We start from the raw sequence: 19,816 nt of genomic DNA, 5'->3' as shown, positions 1-19,816 counted from the left end.
CGAGACTGGCAATGGGGATGAACAGATATATCTTTGCAGAGCGCAGGCGACACAGTGACATAGCGAGCCGTGGTGACTCTGTTTGACGTCGGCTCTTACCACACAGAGAGACACAAGCCCAGACGGTCTGACCTGACAGGGCCTGACTCATCCACCCCGCCGGCCATCTTTAGCCCCCACCTTGGACCAGAGGATCTTCCTGCTTAGCACTTCCCTGACCCCCCCCCCACTCTCCCAACCTGGCTCATGTTCATCTGTATTCCCTGATGAGCCCATAGAAGATCTTTCTTCTTCAATATTGCTTTTCATGGGGAAAAATAAGTGTGCGAAAGAGAAGCCATGCATACACAACCCAGTCGCTTTTCGCTCTTGGGAAAGGGGTGTATCAAGTACTTAGGTGCTTATGGTCCGAGCTGATCAAGCACCTGGGCTTTAGCTCCACTGCAGGGTGAATGTTGCTATTGAACGTGGTGGGGGTTAAGCCGCTGCCAGTCCTAACATCGTATAGGCTAATGAAGAGTTAATTTAGAGTCCGGCAGGACTGCCTCCTTACCGCGTCTTTTGCTTTACCCCTGATGGCCTATTCCATAATTCACCATTAGTATTTATAGATAGGTTTTTGAAGCCCAGTGATATATTTTTTTAAATCCCCTGACACATCAAAGGAGGGCGTAATGCCCCCAGCCCCGCCGCTGTTGCATGGAAATTTGTAGCTTACAAAGTGATTTTGCATATATAGGTGCATTTGATTGTCTCAGTAACTCAGTAAGGTAGATAGGGAAGGTACTATTATTCCCCTTTTTTTAAAAAAAATTTTTTTTTCAACGTTTATTAATTTTTGGGACAGAGAGAGACAGAGCATGGACGGGGGAGGGGCAGAGAGAGAGGGAGACACAGAATCGGAAACAGGCTCCAGGCTCTGAGCCATCAGCCCAGAGCCTGACGTGGGGCTCGAACTCACGGACCGCGAGATCGTGACCTGGCTGAAGTCGGACGCTTAACCGACTGCGCCACCCAGGCGCCCCTTATTCCCGTTTTAGGTGGAAACAAACAAACCAACCCAAAGAGGTTCAGAGAGGTGAAATGACTTGGCCAAGGCTACAGAGCCAACCGAAGCTGATTCAAACGTGGGATTTCTGCCTAAATCCATACCACTTTTTCACCAAACCATGTGGACTCTAGCAGCTCTCTAAATTTATACAACCAGCGCCCCAAACAGCAACAGCTGCTCACACGTATGGAGACTTTCTTTTTTTTAACGTTTAGTTATTTTTCAGAGGAGGGGAGAGGGGCAGAGAGAGAGGGAGACGCAGAATCGGAAGCAGGCTCCAGGCTCCGAGCTGTCAGCACAGAGCCCGACGCGGGGCTCGAACCCACGAACCGGGAGATCATGACCTGAGCCGAAGTCGGATGCTTAAGCGACTGAACCCCCCGGGGCGGCTAAAATTTTAAATAGGTTAGCCAGGGAAGGTGTCTGTCACTGAGAAGGTGGTTTTTGTATCAAGACCTAAAGGAAGTGAGAGAGGCAAGCCACCGGAACGTGCAGGAACAGCGTGCCCAGCAATAACACGTGTTGTTCCTGTAGATAACGCAGGCAAATATACACCACCAGGAAGAGGTGTCCCATGAATTCACGAATAAAGAAGCTAAGAAAGGCCGGGGACCCCTCCTAATCTTGCGCGATCGACCCTCCAAAAGCTAGCGTTCCTTCCGCCTTGCCTAGAACCGGAAACGGAATAGTGACCTGGGCAGAGCGTTGGCCCGACCCGTTAGCACTGTTATGTCCCCAGGTACTGGGGTCACAGGCCATACGAGGACCGTATCTGGAGCCCCGTAGGGTATCACCGGACCAACACACAGCAGAGGTGGGGACATGTGAAGAGATGTGAAAGCCGCAGATACCAGAGGGGCCCCGGGTGCGGTGACAAGCCAGGTTGGAAAGAGCCAGCGAGTCCACAGAAATGGAAATTCCGTCCACCCGCGGAACCCGATCGCCTGTCGCTGGTGTCCAGGGAAGAGATGGCTCATCACCTGGCCTTCGGAGGGGCTCTCCTAAACACAGATATTTGGAGTTTCTCAGGAGCGGGAGGTGCTCTGGGCTGTGCCTTTGAGGTGTAGCAAAGGCGACGGCGGGAAGCCCAGAGAAGGCTATTTTGAAACCTCTACAGAGGAGCTCGACTGGGAGCCCCAGGCCCGGATGGTTTGGCAATAGGGGGAAGCCAGCCATCACGAGGCAAAGGTGACAGGATCCATCCCACCTCATCGGGTCCTGCTTCCTCATTCTGGAACAGTAAATGTCAATCAAGGCAGCGTGCTGTTTAGGCAAAAGACAAGCCCCTTTTCCACCCTGATTTTCTCCCCTCCGCGCCCTCCCCCCCTCCTATGGAGAAACCCCAGAACCCTATTGGGTTTTATTGACACAGACCGGGCCTCTCACCCCAGTCAGCCCCTCCTGCTACGAAACGGGGGGTAGGGGATGAGAGAAAATACAAATCCTCTGACCTTGTAAGCTCCATGAAGTGGCTGAGTTCCTCTCTGAGGGCAGAGGGGAGCCCCCGCATCCTTTCTAAGCAGGGGAGCCCCCTGAACTTCAGGTTTCTTGCCCTCCCCTACGAGGGAAGCAGCAGAAGTGAACCCGTTGACCAGAAGCGTGAATATTGCTGGAGGGAGAGGGACAAGTAAAGAAATCAGGAGAGATGTCTTCTTTGGGAGGTCGTCAGCCGGAACAATTTCCAGCACGCGGAGCTGCCTCATTTCTTTTCTCCCACTCTCTCCAGAGCTCCTTTGAGGCCTCACCTGGACCCGTCCACTCACAGTCCTTGACCACATTTACCGTGATAACCTCTCCCAGCAGCGCTCAGCTGCCCATTGGTTTTAGCACCCCAGCCTCCCCGAAGGCCTGTTGGGATTCTTCAGCCGCTTGACACAAGATGGCTTTAAATCCCCGGAAGCAAAAGCAGCAGAAGAACATTCAAACGACTGTGAGTCCTTCAAGAGGCCTGGGACAAAAACCTTCATATCATAAAAAGAATGGGTTCCAACCTTCACCAACTGCTCTTGGGGGAGTGGTATGATTTGGGGGATCCATGCCCCGAGGAGGGATGGTAAAGTCGAGGGCCCTGTCCCAAACTCGACGCCCCGCCCCACCCCCGAGAGGGGAGCGAACCCGCGTGCGGAACTTCCATAAGAGGGACTGAACAAAGCGGACACAGTGACCTAAACCCCAGAAACTGCTGGGAATTCACTCAGCCTCTCTTTGTAGAAGGCATTCAACCGTAGCCCAGATCAGGTTTCTTTCAATTATCATTTCTGCAACGTTTCTTTAGTTTTGAGAGAGCACGAGTGGGGGAGGGGCAGAGAGAGAGCTCAGCTTGGACACCTCAATTTAGCTTCAGAAAGAGAACAAACTGTGGGTTGAAAGAAGAGGTGGCAGGACAGCAGGTCCGGGGGGCCCTCTGGTGGCCCTGAGAAGATCTCCTGGGTTGTCGAGCAGAAGGGGACTCGTCCCTGTGCACTAAACCCTATTTACGTGCATCGTCGCCTGGACACCTCACCACAAACCTAGGAGAAGGGGGGGGAGGGGATGGCCAAGGGAGAGTTAGCGTGAACCTCAGACTCCCTTCCTTCTGCATGACCTAATTAAGAAAACGCCTGGGCATCGGTCTCTAAGAAGGTCAGCCCATCTTCTTCCGTGCGACTCTCCCTGACTCGTGGGCGAATACGAAAGGTCCGGGATCATTTATGACACAGAGGCTGCTGCCACCTGCTCCTTGCTCTGGAATCTCTTGGCTTTTCTCCTCACCCCCTGGCTTATAGATGTGGGTGTAGAGATTTAGAGATAGACGTGGACACAGAGATTTCAAGAATAACTGGCCGAGGTCACACGGTGAGTAAATAATGGAGCAGAGACTTGAGCCCGGGTCTACCTCACCTCATTTCACTCACCAATAGATTACTTTGACCTGAGTCTGTCTGCACAGGCACTTCGAGTGAGGGCGTCAATGGTAACACACTTGATAGATCAGTATCAGTAATCAGTAATAGATCAGAGGTACGTCCATAAAGGCTCGCACGGAGCAAATTTCGGTCACCGCTCGGCACGCTGCTCCTCTGACATTTCCAAAGTTGCGCTGTAATCATCTGTAAACCTGGTTTATGTTAAACCAAGCCCAAGCCTTTCTGCATAAGGGCTGAACCCTTCGTCGTGTTCTCTCTTCTTTCCCAGCAAACCTCCGATCCTCTTTGCTTCCTTGGAGCTGGGGAGGCCTGATTCGTGCTTTCACTAAATTCCCTGAAAAGAAGCCGAACGGGCTTTGAATTTGGCTCCCGGGTCGGGTGCAACGCATTTGGGAATGCCAGCGTCGCCAAGAAGCTGGTTGCCGTCCGGCCCAACAACCACGGCTGCAGACTGACGGCCTGGTAGCGTGGTTCGGCGGTTCCCGGGGTTAGTTTTAGAAGGTTCCCTGCAGCACATCGCTCAGGGGTCAGAAACTTCGAATTCGCGTGACTCGCTTCCAATAGGTAAAATGATCACTTCCAACAGGGAAAAGGATCAGCGGAGGATGAGTGCCATTGGACATGATTTCTATGGTTAATGGTGTCGTTATGCTCCCAGCTGAGCCATTTGGATATCAAGGACTTTTTTTTTCCCCCTGATGTTACTTTCTTTGGCAACCACGCAAGGGTGGGTGGGAAACCCTTCAGTTGGGTTCAGGCGCTTTCTTTCCCTCTTTTAGGTGGAGCCAAAACAGGGGAAGCCAGGCGTTCCGCTGGTGTCTCAAGAAGAGAAGAGTACAACGACATCCCAAGAAGCTGTCCAAAAGAAGCCGAAAAACGACAGTGCAGGTTGGCACATCCTTACCCTCGTTCAGAAACGCGTATTAGGAGCTTTATGGCACAGGGCTAGGTGATAGGAGCTGTGGAGTGAGATTCAGCTAGGCCTGCTGCCTCCGGTCCTCGGAGAGCTTTCAAGTTCAGGTGCACACCAACGGGGTCCAGGTTCCTCCATTGAAACTGCCCGGCTAATACAATTGCCCCTTGTGGGGGATTAAGGTAAAAGATTATACCCGGATCTCTATTTTATCTAAATGCGTTTCCAGCCAGAGATCTGGGCAGCTGTGGATAGGTGTCCTTGACAGCCGGCACCTACCAAATCCCCCAAATAACAAATACCACTGCGGTGAAAATCTGTGTGTGTGTGTGTGTGTGTGGGTGGGTGGATGGGGACGTTGGTTGCTGCCGATGGCAGCCTAATTTCAAGCAATACTCGATACGACAAAATTCTAGCTCCCCAATTAAGTCGAACAGGTATATTTTTTGCCACAGAGGATTTCCCCGTGTGGGTTCAAAGACAGGAGATCCCTAGACACATTTCCCCATGAAAATTCACAAAACTCATCTGCAGGAAGAAGGAGGAGGAGGAGGGAAGAGGAGGAGAAGGAGAAAATGCGATGAAAATTAAATTTACTTCTTCCTTAATCTTTTTCTCCTATTTCTTATTAAGTTTTTTAACGTTTAAAATTGTCTTAATGTTTATTTATTTTGGAGAGAGAGAGAGAGAGAGAGAAACAGAGAGCGACAGAGCACGAGTGGGGGGGGGGGCAGAGAGAGAGGGAGACACAGAATCCCAAGCCGCCGAAGTTGGACGCTTAACCGACTGAGCCACCCGGGCGCCCCTCATATTTATTTTTAATAGTTGTCCCTGTTGTTCAAACATGTATGTCCCTCATGTTCAGGCTTTCCAAGAATTGCTTTGCATGTGCATGACATCAGATTGATTTAATACAAGAGAGTAAAAAACAAAAGGAAAGGGGGCCGCAATCCTACCTCCCAGATGACCCCCTGTTGGCACCTTGCTAAAAATTAAAGCGACATCTGCACATGATATGGAAATTAGAATGAAGTAAAAAACCTAAATACTAATCAGAAAGTGAAATTCCCCTTTGCCCGGCCCCAGTCAGTTTCCTAAAGGGTAACGCTTGCTACGGGTTCAAACCCGGGTGGCTCAGTCAGTTAAGCGTCTAGCTCTTGACTTCGGGCTCAGGTCGTTGATCTCACGGTTCGTGGGTGTGAGTCCCCACATCGGGCTCTCTGCTGTCAGCGTTGAGCCTGCTTCGGGTCCTCTGTCCCCAGCCTCCCCCATCTCTGCCCCTCCCCCCCCTTGCACGCCCTCTCTCAAAAATAAACAGTTTTTTTAATTTTTTTTTATTTTTAAAAAAAAAATTTTTTTTCAACGTTTATTTATTTTTGGGACAGAGAGAGACAGAGCATGAACGGGGGAGGGGCAGAGAGAGAGGGAGACACAGAATCGGAAACAGGCTCCAGGCTCCGAGCCATCAGCCCAGAGCCCGACGCGGGGCTCGAACTCACGGACCGCGAGATTGTGACCTGGCTGAAGTCGGACGCTTAACCGACTGTGCCACCCAGGCGCCCCAACAGTTTTTTTTAAATCTTACCAAAAACATTGCCTTTTATTGTGTCTCACGCCAGACTACTGATTTGATGTTGACGAGCCAACGTTGTAACCAGTTCGCAAAACTGGGATTTCACTTTGATGTCAAAATTTCCAGCTGCAGAGGCTGACGGTGACCAAGGGGCTCCCTTTCTTCTGAATAGCTTCGTCTTTTAGCCTGAGGAATTCAGTGGTACCTAGGTACCCATGGGGCCGGGGCAGAATAGTCTTATTTTAGGAAGTCAAAGGCCCATATGGTTTTCTTTTCCTTGTGTCCTCTTTGGCACAGGTGCCTCAAGCCTGGAGCAGAGCAAGAAAACCGAAACTCCGGATGAGAAGACAGCAGAGCAGACCGCAAACCCAGATGCCGCTGGCGCTCAGGGCTACCTGTCGACGACGGCGTTTGGAAGACAATGTGCAAGGAGAGGTCCCGGTGCTGTAGGAATGAGTGATTGTGGGCTCAGAGGAAGAACCTTCAAACAGTTTTTTGTCTTCTCTGCGGACCTCTCTCTGGAGCAGTCCACAACTCCACCGGCCAAAAGCGTGACTCCTCAGGAGGGACTTTCGGATACAGATGGCCTGGGAAAGAGAAATACTGGGATGGATTTTAAAGCTGGAACCGCAGCAGGAGCCCAGTCTGTACCTGAAGACGTGGAAGGGTCCACGGTTGGTGACCCATCAACATGCCGTGAGGACGGGGCCCTGGGAGCCAACAGGCCAGAAGCCATGGCTTCTCTCTCGTCAGCGGCCACCGAGGCCGAAGCGTTTAAGGATCCTTCCCGCACCCAGTCGGGGAGGGAAGAAGCCTGCAGCTCCGATTTGCAAGGGATCCAGCTGAAAATGGAGTCAGTTCAAGATATTCCAACTGTCTGCAGAGAAAAGCCCCCTGGAAAGTGTCTCCCGGCCTTCACAGCAGGTATTTCGGCTCTGCCAAGTGCTTTGGCACAGAGAGGCGTTTCTGTGGAGACGCCGCCTCTCAGGAGCCTTTCCCTGGCCGTGGTGAAGTTCCAAGCTGAAGAAGAGTCCTCTGATTCCGAGAGTTCTTCAGAGGTGGGGGCTGGTTCTGAGCAGGTGCCTCCCAGGCCTGCTTCCCAGCAGGAGAAGCCCAAAGGTGACCAAAAAGTCTTCCCCAAACCAGGAAGTTCAGCTGTGGAACCGAGCCGGCCCGGGCAGCAGCTGGCTTCTAGATCCCCTTCCTGGGCCGTGGCGCGGCCCGAAGCTGAAGAGGCCTCCTTAGATTCCGAGACTGTTCCAGAGGACGAAGACACCTCGGAGCAGCAGGTGCGTCCCCGGCGCTCTCTCCAGTCGGCGGGGAAGGCCGACCGTGGCCAGGAAGTCTTCACGGAGCCCAAGAGCTCTGCTTCCAAGGTCTTGGGGGAGCCCAAAGTGTCCACCGAGTGGCACAGTTACGCTGACAAGTACAAGAGTGCTGACCCTTCCCGGGCCTGGAAGGAGAAGCCCAAGGACCAAGGAGGAACCCCCTCAGTTTCGAAGAGCGTACTTAAGGAGTGGGATGTTTCCATGCAGCGGCTCGCTCTCCAACAGCTTCCTCAGTCCTTCGCGAAGCCGGCTGTTCAACAGCAAGTGTCGTCCGGCCCGGTGAGGGCTTTGGCACAGCGGAGCGGCTTTGCGGAGCACCTGCTGCCCCAGTCCGGGACGGGCGCCAAGGCCGAGCAGCAAGCCTCGGCGTGTCTGGAGAGCACTGCCAGGGACTGGGGCCTCTCCCTGGAGCCGCTGCCTCCCAGGACCTCTTTGAAGCACCTGATGAGGCGTAAAGTTGGGCAACCGGTCTCCAAAAGTCCAGAAATTGCCATGACCCCAGGGGTCACTTCCGCGGCCCTCAAATGTCATTCTAAGCCTCCCCCGAAACCCACGGCGGGGGATGCATTCCCTCCAGGTCTAGAGCACGTGTCTGTTTCGAAGCAAGTGCTGCCGCCCAAGGGTCATTTCTGGGCCCTGCTGAGATCAATCATTGAGGAACAAGTCCTGCCCGGTGCGGAAAGTGCTGTGGTTGAGAAGGACGCTTCTGTGCAGCCGCTGGTCCCCAAACATCAGTCCCCGAGGCAACCTCTGGTCCAGCGACAAGTCTCTGTGAGTCCGGAGAGTGCTGCAGCTGACAGGGGCGCTTCTGGGGGGCCGCTGCTCCCCAAACATTCTGCTCGGCCCCTGGTGAATCCTCAAAGCCAGCAGATCTCAGAGAACGCTGCGGTCAAGGAGGGCACATCTGCCCAGCTGCCCCGCGGAGGCCCTTTCCAGCCCTCGGGGAGGCCCAGACTCCAGGCACCGACCCTCCCCGCCGACTCGGTGAGTGCTTCTGAGGGCAGCGGTCCTGAGGAGAAGATGCCTCCCCCACACACCTCCCGGGCCTGGGTGAGCCCCAGAGTTGAGCAAGAAGCCTCCTCGGGTTCAGCGAGTGCTCCCGCAGCACGGAGCACTCCGGTGGAGTCGAAGCCTCCCAAAAGCGCTCTGCAGGCCTGGGGCAACCGTAAATCCAAGCAAGCGGCCTCCACGGGTCTGGAGGGCGCTGTGGCCGAGAAGGGTGGGTCCAAGGCGCAGCCCCCCCCCAGAATGTCTTCTCAGTCCCCGATGAAACCCGTGGGGAAACAAGCAGTCTCTGCAGGGCCGGAGAGCGTGGCCGCCAAGAAGGAGGCTTCTGCAGAACCACTGCCTCCCAGGCAGTTTTCCAGGTCCCTTGCGGGACACAAAGTCCAGCAAATATCTTCAAATTTTGAGAGCAATGCTGCCAAGGGCGCCGTCTCCAGGAAGCCACTGCCTCCCAAGAATCCTACCCAGGTCTTGGTCAGGTCTAAAGTCCAGGAAATGTCCTTGCGTCTCCAGAACAAGGCCCTTGAAGGAAACACGTCTAAGAAGTCACCGATTCCTAGATATCCTTCCCAGTCATTTGTGAAGTACATGGCAGAACGAGTCTTTTCAGAGAGCCCCGCGGCCGAGCGGGGATTTCACACGAATCCCCCATCTGCAAATCCACCTTCCAAACCTTTGATGAGGCCCGAGGCCCAGTGCCAAGTCTTCTCAGGTCAGAAGAACGCCAACATGGGGGGAGGCATTTCCTCACAGCTGCTGCCTTGGAAAGGCCCTTTACAGTCCTCAGGGAGGCCCCAAGACCCCAAAGAAGTCTCCTCGCATTCGGAGAGCGCTCCTGCGAAGTCGAGTGGTTCAAAAAAGCAGCCGCCTCCCAGATACCTTTCCCAGGCACTGGGGAAGCTTGAGTACCAGCAATATGGCTCCCTGGTCTCTGTGAGCGCTCTTGAAGACAGGAAGAGTTTTGAAGGCAAGCTGCCTTCTGGAGGCCCTTCCCAAGCCAAGAAGGGGCCTGAATCACAACCACATGTTTTCTCAACAGGCTCAGCGAGTGCGCCTGTGGGGTGGAGTTGTTCTGAGGAGCCCCTGCCTCGCAGATCCTCCTTCTGGGCTTTTGCAGACCCTGAACATCAGCAACAGGTTCCTTCCGGTTCCGTGGGCACTGCTGCTGAGGGAGCCATTTCTGGGAGCCGTCCTAGCAGCCGGTCCGTACCCAAAGGCCCGGCTTCTCCATACGGAACCAAGAAGCGTAGCCACAGCTCTGAAGACCTCATTAAGAATATCCTGGCTTCTGCTGCGAAACCCGTGAGGTTCACTTTTGCTCCCGCCAGCCAAACATCCACTTCCGGGGTCACTTACCGTAAGGAGGAAGTTGTCAAGAGCAGTGATCCAAATAACAGCCACTCCGACGTGTCCACCACCGAGGCTGATGTTGAAAACGTCTTTGGGATTCGAGTGAGAAAAATCCCTACCTCGGACAAGTTCAAGGATGAGACACAAGATGACCGGACCAAGCTTTCTTCACTCTCCCTGGGCCCAAAGTCATTTCCTGTATGTAAAGGGAAGCGAATCAGAAGAAGCACTTCCCATGGGTTCCTGGGCACCGCAGAGCACCTCATCCCAGGATATGAGTTTGCAGAGAAGCAACAGGAGAGGCCCAAATCTGAAATCATAGCTGGGAATCAACCCGCTTACAAGGTCCCAGGTGAGACTTTCTTTTTCCAGAGGGCAAGTACCGAGTGGAGGGAAGCACGAGAAATCAAAGCCTCGAACGGGAGGAAGTCTGTTCTAGCCTGGCCGGCTGAGCTGATGCTCCGATGGGGCTGTCTTGGTGCATTTTCTGAGCAGGGTGGTGCCCCGTTCTAGATGAACGGACGTGGAGATGGTCAGTTGTGAATCTTCCCGTTCCCGAGGAGATCCAGCCATCTGGACAGCTGTCCACATTCTGTGATGGACACACGACCACCTCCTTATTCCTTCTCCCCTGACCCTCTGTGCACCTTACCCTGAGGTGGAATTGTATACTTTTCTCCAAATACTTGGACACGTCCTATGCTCCGCCCACGACACCGTGGGGATTTTCAAAGCCAACTCATTAGTAGAGCGCTATGGGCAGCCTCTCAGCCCGCAATCTTAATTCACTGGGAATGTTCCTAGTTCCTTAGCTTCTTCACACCCCTGACATGCCTAAGAATCCTGAGCTAGGTGGTCTTTGGGGCACTGGTCTCTCTCAAAGCCTTTGTACCTTCAGACTGGCCACCACATACTCTTGAGTAGGCCCGTAACCCCACCCGTGGAACCACACACTTGGGTGAGGGACCATAAGGCTATGAGGTATCCCTTGGGGTTACAGGAGTGACATCAATAGCCTGAGCCCCTGGCCTCTGGGGAGTTTTCACAGCCCACCTGGCAACCACTGTCCTCCCCTGACTTGGGGACAGGAAGAGGGATGGACAAGGAAGGGAAAGGGACTGGTGAGAAGGCAGTGTGCAAACGTGAAGGTACAGCCTCTTATCTTCACAAGGAGCTCCTGCCTTTGCCAAGTTGTGGGGATGGCACAGAAGAAGGGGGCCTTTTCTGTGTGATAGCTGTTTTATTTTCATCTGGCAATTAATGAGGATCCCACGAGGTTACGTTATCGTGGGTCGGCCCCAGCCTGGCCCGAGACACTGCCTGCCTCACTTCGGTTGTAACTACTTTCTTTCCTTTCTCAGGAAAGGCTCCTGGTCGACAGGAATATTATAGCATCTGGGAGCCAACTTGGATGACCGAGGTAAAGGAGAAGCAGAAGAGTTCTCAGGCCCTCCTTCCCAGGACAGAGCTGAGAACCAAGAACAGAGCCACGATCAGAGAGCCTTCACGTGCGGTAGGACGTGCGGCCGCCCACAGAACACTCCCGAAGGGTGTTAGAACTGGTTGACTAAGCTTGCATTGGGAATTTGGCCAAGTGTGCAGCTTCCCACCTCTGTCGGTGCATTAATCAAGGCCGGGAGGCTCTTCAGGGGGAAGGGTCTTGCCTTGGACTCATACAATAACGTGTCCTGCTGGGGCGCCTGGGTGGTTCGGTCGGTTGAGCGTCTGACTTCGGCTCAGGTCATGATCTCACGTTTTGTGAGTTCGAGCCCCGTATCGAGCTTTCAGCTGAAGCCTGCTTCAGATCCTCTGTCTCCCTCTCTCTCTGCCCTTCCCACGCTCTCTCTCTCTCTGTCTCTGTCTCTCTCTCAAAAATGAATAAACAAAAATATGACGTGCCTTGCTTTATGGTCTTAAAGGGCTCATGAAAAGTAATTAATACAAAAAGGTTCTGTAAATCCAATCCTGTCCTAAATATTATAGAGCAGTATTCCATGAAGTCGGTTGAGAAGTGAGGAATAAATCATAGAAAAAGCTATAAATGGACTCCAACTAGCCATATTTTTTTTCCATGTAACATTTCACTTCTGGACACCTTTCCATATCATATGTAGCAGTTTACCTTATAAAGGCAATGTTTGCTATTTGGGGGTTTCACATCTTGCTTTGGTTTGGTGTGGCACCTCCTTATAGGTTAGAAGAAAAGTTACGTGATGAGCTAGACTAATGGTCCCACATGCGGATGGGGGGTGATGGGATGGTGTCTTGCTTTCAGTGTCCCATTTGCAATGTCTTTGGAGGTGTTGGAATGAGAAACCCTCTTGTCGAAACTCTCAAGAAAACAAATCAAAGTTGCATATCAAGAGATATATCTACGGGGCCCCTGGGTGACTCAGTCGGTTAAGCTTGTGAGTTTGGCCCAGGTCATGATCTCTTGGTCTGTGAGTTCGAGCTCTGCATCAGGCTCTGTGCTGACAGTTCAAGGAGCCTGGAGCCTGCTTCAGATTCTGTCTCTCTCTCTCTCTCTCTCTCTGCCCCTCCTCCACTTGTTCTCTCTCTCTCTGTCTGTCTCTCAAAAATAAACATTAAAAAGGGCACCTGGGTGGCTCAGTCGGTTGAGCGTCCGACTTCGGCTCAGGTCATGATCTCGCGGTTGGTGAGTTCGAGCCCCGTGTCGGGCTCTGTGCTAACAGCTCGGATCCGAGCCTGCTTCGGATTCTGTGTCTCCCTCTCTCTCTGCCCCTTCCCTACTCGTGCTCTGTCTCTGTCTCTCAAAAATGAATAAACGTTAAAAAAATTTTTTTAAAAAGAAACATTAAAAAAAGAGATATGTCCTAGGTCCTGTACTTGTAAGTGCTTCCTGTATTTGTTGACGGATCACGTTCAGATCTGTTGAACTCTGCTTTAAAGAGTTTTTTTTCACCTTCCATCATTAGTATCTTTGTGGGAACAGGACCATAGAGGGGCCAAGTCCACCTTAGTTAAAGCTGTTGTCAGGGGGAAATGCAGTAGGGTGTATAAACCCATTCGTTGAGACCAGTTGTGCAGAGGTTCGTTTGAAAAGCTTCAACCGTGTAACTCCGAAAAGACTCATGGCTACATCTCTTTCTAATGCGAAGAGTGCAAGGCAGATGTCAACAGTTTGGCTAAGTGAGATCCTATGGAACTCCCTTCCATTTGCTGACAAGATTCATTTGTAACCGCCACGTTCCGTCAGCTTGCTGTTAAGTGCCGGTGATGTGCTTGGGAAAAGGTTGTTCTCAGGTTGAATAGTCATGTTATTTTAAGCATAATTAAACCATTTGTGGGATTAGAACAGCCTTTTTCTTCCAGATCTCAAAGGTGGTAAACTTGACCCAGCTAAGGTTTTGTGAACCTGCATTCTGAACCGAGGTCTCCCAGTGCTATTTCCTTCCTTCTCTCTCTCTCTCTCCCTCTCTCTGTCTCCCTCTCTCTCTTTCCTTTTGACTAATGTTGAACTCATACCCGGGACGAGGCTTTGCCCCTTGTGGTTTTCTGAATAAGCGATTGGCTCTTTTCCACGTCAGGACTTACAAGCCTCTCATTGTCATTTTTTGTATTAAAGGGAGGTCTCTTAGAAGATGAAAACCAACCAGCAAGGAGTTTGACCTTCAACGTCAATAAAGAGGAGCAGGTGGCACTGAAGAAGCTACTTCAGTGTACCAAAGGAGGTAAAAACATACACCCTCCCCCGAAAAAGGACCCTGGCAACAATCCAGGCCTTCCTTTTCTCACCCCTCCCCCCCTTGCCCCGAATCAGCTTCATGATTCTCTGGGCTCTTCCATTAGGTGCAGATATTAGCTTGTTTTAGGCAAATCCAGTTATTACGACCACTCTAAGTCCACTGTGAAACTTCCAGAGGGTCTTCCGGTCTCCTGCCTCATCGAGGACGCTGTTATAGGCACCAAATTGTGATCACTCACGAAAATGTTCCTGTGGCTGGTATTCAGGAGGAAAGAAGCAAAAGCTACTTTCCAGTCCATGGGAAAACAGTATTTTCTTGCCTCCTACAGCCCCAACGGCACTTTAATCCACTGTGAAGGCCCAGTGGTATTGAATTGTTCCTTTTAACTATTTTTTTTTTTGATGTTTATTTATTTTTGAGAGAGAGAGAATGCAAGCAGGGGAGGGGTTGGCGGGGGGGGACTGAGGATCCAAAGCGGGCTCCGCGCTGACAGCGGAGAGCCCGATGCGGGGCTCGAACCCATGAACCGCGAGACCGTGGCCCGAGCCCAAGTTGGATGCTTAACCGACTGAGCCACCCAGGCACTCCTCCTTTTAACTATGTAAAACGCCTGTTTCTCCACCTTCTGAACAAGATGTGAGAAGTGGGGCGATGTCAAAAGCTGACTCTCGATCTCGGCTCAGGTCATGGATTCAGTATTCGTGAGTTCGAACCCTGTGTCAGGCTCGGTGCTGGCTGCACGGAGCCAGCTTGGGATTCTCTTTCATTCTCTCTCTGCCCCTATCCCACTCGCGCTCGCTCGCGCGCGCGCTCTCTCTCTCTCTCTCTCTCTCACAATAAATAAATAAAATTAAGAAAGAATGTGGTCTCATCAGTAGAGTTGTGTGCCAGGGGGATTTTCTTTTCAGCAGGAGCGGGGGCGGGGGCGGGGGGAGCAGGGGGGCGGGGGAGGGGTGGATGGATTTGTATTGAATCATCTCTGTCCTCTCCCTCAGTCCCTTTCGTGAAGAATTTGACGAGCAATTTAGGAAACCATGGTCTGGCCACAGAATAGTAGAACCCAACATTAACACCAGTCCGGTTTCTCCTCAAATCTGTGTCTCCCGAAGCAACCAAATGTCTGATTGCTTAAAAGAAAGAAAGAAAGAAAAAAGAAAGAAAGAAAGAAAAGCCCTTGGCGAGTCTAATGTGTAACCCGCCTTGAGAACCACGGGTTGAGTCTAAGCCACTAAGTCGGCCGTAAAGCGGAATGAAGAGATAACATAACTATCTGCTTCCTCTCCGGCCTCCGTTCAGAAGTGCAAGGCCATCCAGTAACAACAACCGGCCAAAGATTGGCAGTTACAGCTGTAGGTGTTTTCTCTCAGGCCTTCCCATGCCCAGGCCCCTGTGGCCACAGCCACGTAGATTTTGTCCCTTCGACATCCCACCCGGGGCAGTGCACATGCGCTGGCTTTTAGAAGCCAGAGGAAAGCTGAAAGGAGGAAGAATTGCACTGCTCTCCCATCGACGTAGCTCCGTGTCTCTTACCGCGTGTGTGTCATTTGCTGTGGTTCTTGTAGGATTTGAAGATGAGGGGACGTTTCAAGAGCTCGCCGTGGGAAAAGGAATTCAGCCCTCTTCCACTCCCCCGGCCATGCTCCAAGAGCCGGTACAGCCGGAGGAGCCAGTCTGGTTCTCCGTGGCCAAGAAGAAAGCCATATAACAGAAATCATGCATCGAGTAGTTCCTGGGTGGAGAGTCAACATTTCAAGTGATAACCGCCAAGCGCTATATTAAGGCCAAGTCGTGACTGACTGACTTTTAACCATTTTTCTTCATTAAGCAAAAGAGCCTTAAGATGGTAATGCAAAGCTAATAACCGTTAGAATGCAGCCAATGCCATGAATGCCTAACCTTCAGTACAGTCACCGCCAACATCTGAAAACCCAGCATTTCCTCTACAAAAACGATGTAAAAATGTTTGCACTGCCATAGGGTGGGGAAATCTTGAACGTTGGACAATGTGCCTTAGGAGACGGAAAGCAAAAAACATTTTGTTAGAGCAACTAAGACGCGGTCATTTCCCTTGCTCGAATAAATTAATTCGAATGGAAATGGCCAGATGGCTTGGCCCCAAGGATTGGCTTTTAGGTTTTATGAGCCTGGTTGAATGTTTCAGTTCTTTGGTTCCTGCTCCAAGCTTTGCAAAGGCCCCTAGAGGAGATGGTGGAACTGAATCTCCGAGGACAATTTTGCCCGGCCTGTCCTCCAATTAGCCGTTGCCCTTTGAAGCACCGCCCTTGTATCCCTGGGGCTCCCCAGTGCCTGCAGCTTAGAGCTCCCTCTGTGCACATGTCCCCATGTCACAGGTCTGGTAGCCGTGAACACCTCCCGCTGAGACAGAGGATTTCTTGGGGATTATCGTCCTCCCTTAGATGGTTAGTTCATCAGTGTTTGACCTCTTGCCCCAATGCCGCTGTGACTCTTCAGTTGCCGAGAGATGTGCTGAATGCCATATAGATCTTGTTTTTTAAGCACTTAAGACCCAATTCAAAATCCTACAGACGCCAAAAACTGTACTTTCTATCAGGCAGATGGGAAGCCTTCCTGGAGGAAGTCTGGGGCCCCTGGAGAGCTGTCTTCTCTCTCTCTGGCTCTAGTTTTAAGGTGGAAACCTCCACGTAGCCCAGTTTCCAGTCTCTTCTCCTCGGCAGCCTCTGTTTCACGAGATTTTAGCCCAAAGCAAGACCACAGCCCCAAAGCCATAGAACAGTCCACTTTCTGCCAACTGGAAGCCTTAAGTAATGCCATCCGCCTAGCCTCTCCCTGTCCTCAGTCCTGGAGGCACACACCTCAAAAGTCACTCGGCTAGACAGCCCCCACCTCCCCCCAGTGAACCACTCACCCCAGATCCCTTCCTTCCACCCCCCCAAACACACCGAACACTAAGGGAGAGCTTCTTTTGGGTGCCTGGGCCGTACCTAGCTCATTTTCTTAGGAGACCCAGAAGTGTCTTCTCGGTATGCCTTTTACTGTGTCTGCCTCTGTCATCACGGGGCTGCTTTGCTTCAACAGAAATGTAAGCCTAGACATGTAAGCCTAACTGTGCCTTTAAATTCAGAGTGGGGCACTGCCTCGTGCAAAAACAAAATTCAGAGAGGCAGTGAGGTGCCAAAGTGAATTTAAACCCTCGATGCTTGGTTTTGCTGGTGATGGCATGACGTGACCTTGTACAATCATATGCTGGATTTTGCATTTTCTTTATAAGGCAACGGTTTTTTCCGATACTGTATCTTTGCTGTTCTGATAATGCTAGGTTTTTGATTGATCGGGTTTGATTTCCTTTATAGTCCCATAGTGAGCCGTTTATTTAGGTGGATGTGCTTTACCCAGTGACCCTGGTACTTAGCTGTTACACCTCCTTACCCCCCTTCCCTCAGCGTAGACCACTATTAGCTCGTTCTCACTCTGAGAGCTCTCCATTAATCACTTCTTTTCCACGGTTAACAAAACTCTGTTTTTAAGTTAAGAGGTTAAGGGTTTTTTTTTTTTTTTTTTTTTTAATGCATAGATGCGCGTTCTGAGAAGTTTTGAGCTGCTTTTAGCATTCTTGACTTTTATTATATACGTGCAAAGCAAATAAATTCAATAAAGCCTATTCGGTAGTCTGTCTTTGTCGCGTGGGGAGGGAAGTCGAATGATGTTATTGATAACTCAGAGCTGAGGGCTGTCCGAGAAGCAAAATGTTCTTAAGAGGTTGTGCAGAGCACAGAGGGCCTCCACGCAGATGTGCCCAACCAAGCTGATGGCCTCCAGGTGGGGGTTTGTATGGGGAAGAAATGGTATCGAAGTTTTGCGTATAAATACCTGCTGTTGGGGGTGACGACAGGGGGTAAGACGGTTGGTGGATGTACTCCAGCCAAGACTAGGGACTAGATCTACGTCTCGTAGCAAGATGGGCTACTAGAACACGTGTTTTCAGAAGCGAGGGGCCCCGTCGTGCACAGGTAATGAAGTGTAACATGGACCATAGAAGGGAAAGGGGTGATGGACGAGGATATTTACCCTGGACCTCCTGTAGCATTTATGGCACTTGCAGTTGTCAGAAAAAAAGTTCCGGGGGGGGGGGAGCCACATACCATATATTGATAGATTTAAATCAGCACGGTTTATTGAATGGTTTCTCTCCTTCCACGACAAACGTGCCTTCCTAATGACCTGAAAGGGCCAGTTGGGATTTGGAATTCTCAGACCCCTCTAAGTTCTGCTCCGATGGTGTAGGTCTTCCTGCCCCACCCCCACCCCCGCCATCTCCTGTTCCAGGCACACGACCCCCTGTCCCCTCGGGCCTGCGAGCACATCCCTCAGCTGTGCAGTCAGCAGCCCCCCCACCCCCCCCCCCCCACCCCACAGGACAGCTCCAAGAGGAGCGCGCAGGCCCTGGCAGCAGGCTTGGGACTGTTCCGGCTGCCCGGGGCCTGGAGCATGGGCAGTAGGGCATACCTCTTGTCCCCGTGGACTCAGGTAATGATGACAAGGCATCTGTGCCTCTGTCTCACCCCCATGCGGTTCTAGCCATAAGGAATACACGATAACGCATTTTAAAAGCTCCTTTAAAAAAAAAAAAGGGTGGTGAAAGTGTTCAGTTTACTTCACTTCAACAGGCATTTGGTGGAGTATCCACTAAGTGAAAAACTCGGTGCCTAGGGCTTTGGGGGGAAAAAGATAAAAACCTTTTTAAGGTCCCAATAATTCAGAAGTTCACTGGCCAGGGGGTGGGGAGGTGGGGGGGGGGTAGATGCACATATGTGTAAGTAACGCACAAACGCTTGAACAGGAATGCTTATAGCAACACTATTCACAATAGCCAAATGGTGGAAAACAATGTAAACGTCTAGCAACGGAAGAATGGATAAAGAGATTGTGGCCCATACGTACAGTAAAATATTCTTTGGGGCACCTGGGTGGCTCAGTCGGTTAAGCGTCGGGCTTTGGCTCAGGTCATGTGATCACGGTTAGTGAGTTCGAGTCCCGCGTCGGGCTCTGTGCCGACAGCTCAGAGCCTGGAGCCCGCTTCGGATTCCGGGTCCCCCTCTCGCTCTGCCCCTCCCCTGCTCGCGCTCAGTCTCTCTCTCAAAAATAAATAAACGTTAAAAAAAAATGAAAAAGAAAACATTATTCAGTCAAAAGAAGGAACGGAGTGCAGCTACCTGCTGCACAGTGGATGCCTCCGAAGAGCTTAAGGCTAAGTGAAAGAAGCCGGGGTCGAAAGTTCACATGTTGTATGCTTTCATTTATATGTAATGTCTAGAATAAGGAAATTCTTAGAGATGGAAAACACGCTGGTGGTTGCCTGGGGCTGGGACAGGGCAGGATGGGGCGGGACTACTTAAAGAGTACAGAGTTTGAGGGTGATCAAAGTGTTTGGGAACTAAAGAAGTGATAGTTGCCCAAAATTGTGAACGTCACTGAATTGTTCAATTGTAGATGGTCAATTTTATTTTTTAAAATTTTGTTTTAACGTTTTATTTATTTTTGAGACAGGGAGAGGCAGAGCATGAACGGGGGAGGGTCAGAGAGAGAGGGAGACACAGAATCTGAAACAGGCTCCAGGTTCTGAGCAGTAGGCACAGAGCCCGTGGGGCTCGAACTCACAGACAGTGAGATCATGACCTGAGCCGAAGTCGTCGGACGCTTAACCGACTGAGCCACCCAGGCGCCCCTGTAGATGGTCAATTTTAAGTGAATTTCACCTCAATGAAAAAATAATGCTAATATAAATTAGCATATGAAATGAGCTACCACAGAATGCGGAAGAAGCTATCTCTTGCCTCCAAGGCGGCACCTGGGAAACCTTAACTAAATGCAGAAATGAGGCTCCCTCCTCTCAAACCCCTGGGCCCTTCCCCTTCTCTGATCCTCTGGTCGGGTACGCCTGTACCTTTCTGCCCCCTTAAGTGGAGTCTAGAGATTAAGCTTATTCTCTCCTCCTTTTGTTTTT

The 19,816-nt window shown here is 51.4% G+C and overlaps 1 protein-coding gene across 2 annotated transcripts in view; it reads left to right on the top strand.

Annotated features, from left to right (window-relative positions):
• KIAA1210 (KIAA1210 ortholog) overlaps positions 1–17,473 on the top strand; it is a 56,281-nt gene extending 38,808 nt beyond the window's left edge. Inside the window, exons 7-11 of one of the 2 annotated variants that reach the window (XM_043569908.1) lie at positions 4,737–4,845; positions 6,741–10,478; positions 11,488–11,639; positions 13,713–13,818; positions 15,396–17,473. In XM_043569908.1, the coding sequence (XP_043425843.1) occupies positions 4,737–4,845; positions 6,741–10,478; positions 11,488–11,639; positions 13,713–13,818; positions 15,396–15,538 (4,248 nt within the window). In that variant the 3' untranslated portion in view covers positions 15,539–17,473. Of the gene's footprint in view, positions 1–4,736; positions 4,846–6,740; positions 10,479–11,487; positions 11,640–13,712; positions 13,819–14,828 lie in introns of both variants that reach the window. The other variant, XM_043569909.1, reaches the window with a different exon arrangement.
• Positions 17,474–19,816: the final 2,343 nt, after the last annotated feature.

The sequence above is a fragment of the Prionailurus bengalensis genome, chromosome X, assembly GCF_016509475.1.
Source record: "Prionailurus bengalensis isolate Pbe53 chromosome X, Fcat_Pben_1.1_paternal_pri, whole genome shotgun sequence".
NCBI classification, from domain to species: Eukaryota; Metazoa; Chordata; class Mammalia; order Carnivora; family Felidae; genus Prionailurus; species Prionailurus bengalensis.
This window is presented reverse-complemented; position numbering and strand designations above follow the sequence as displayed.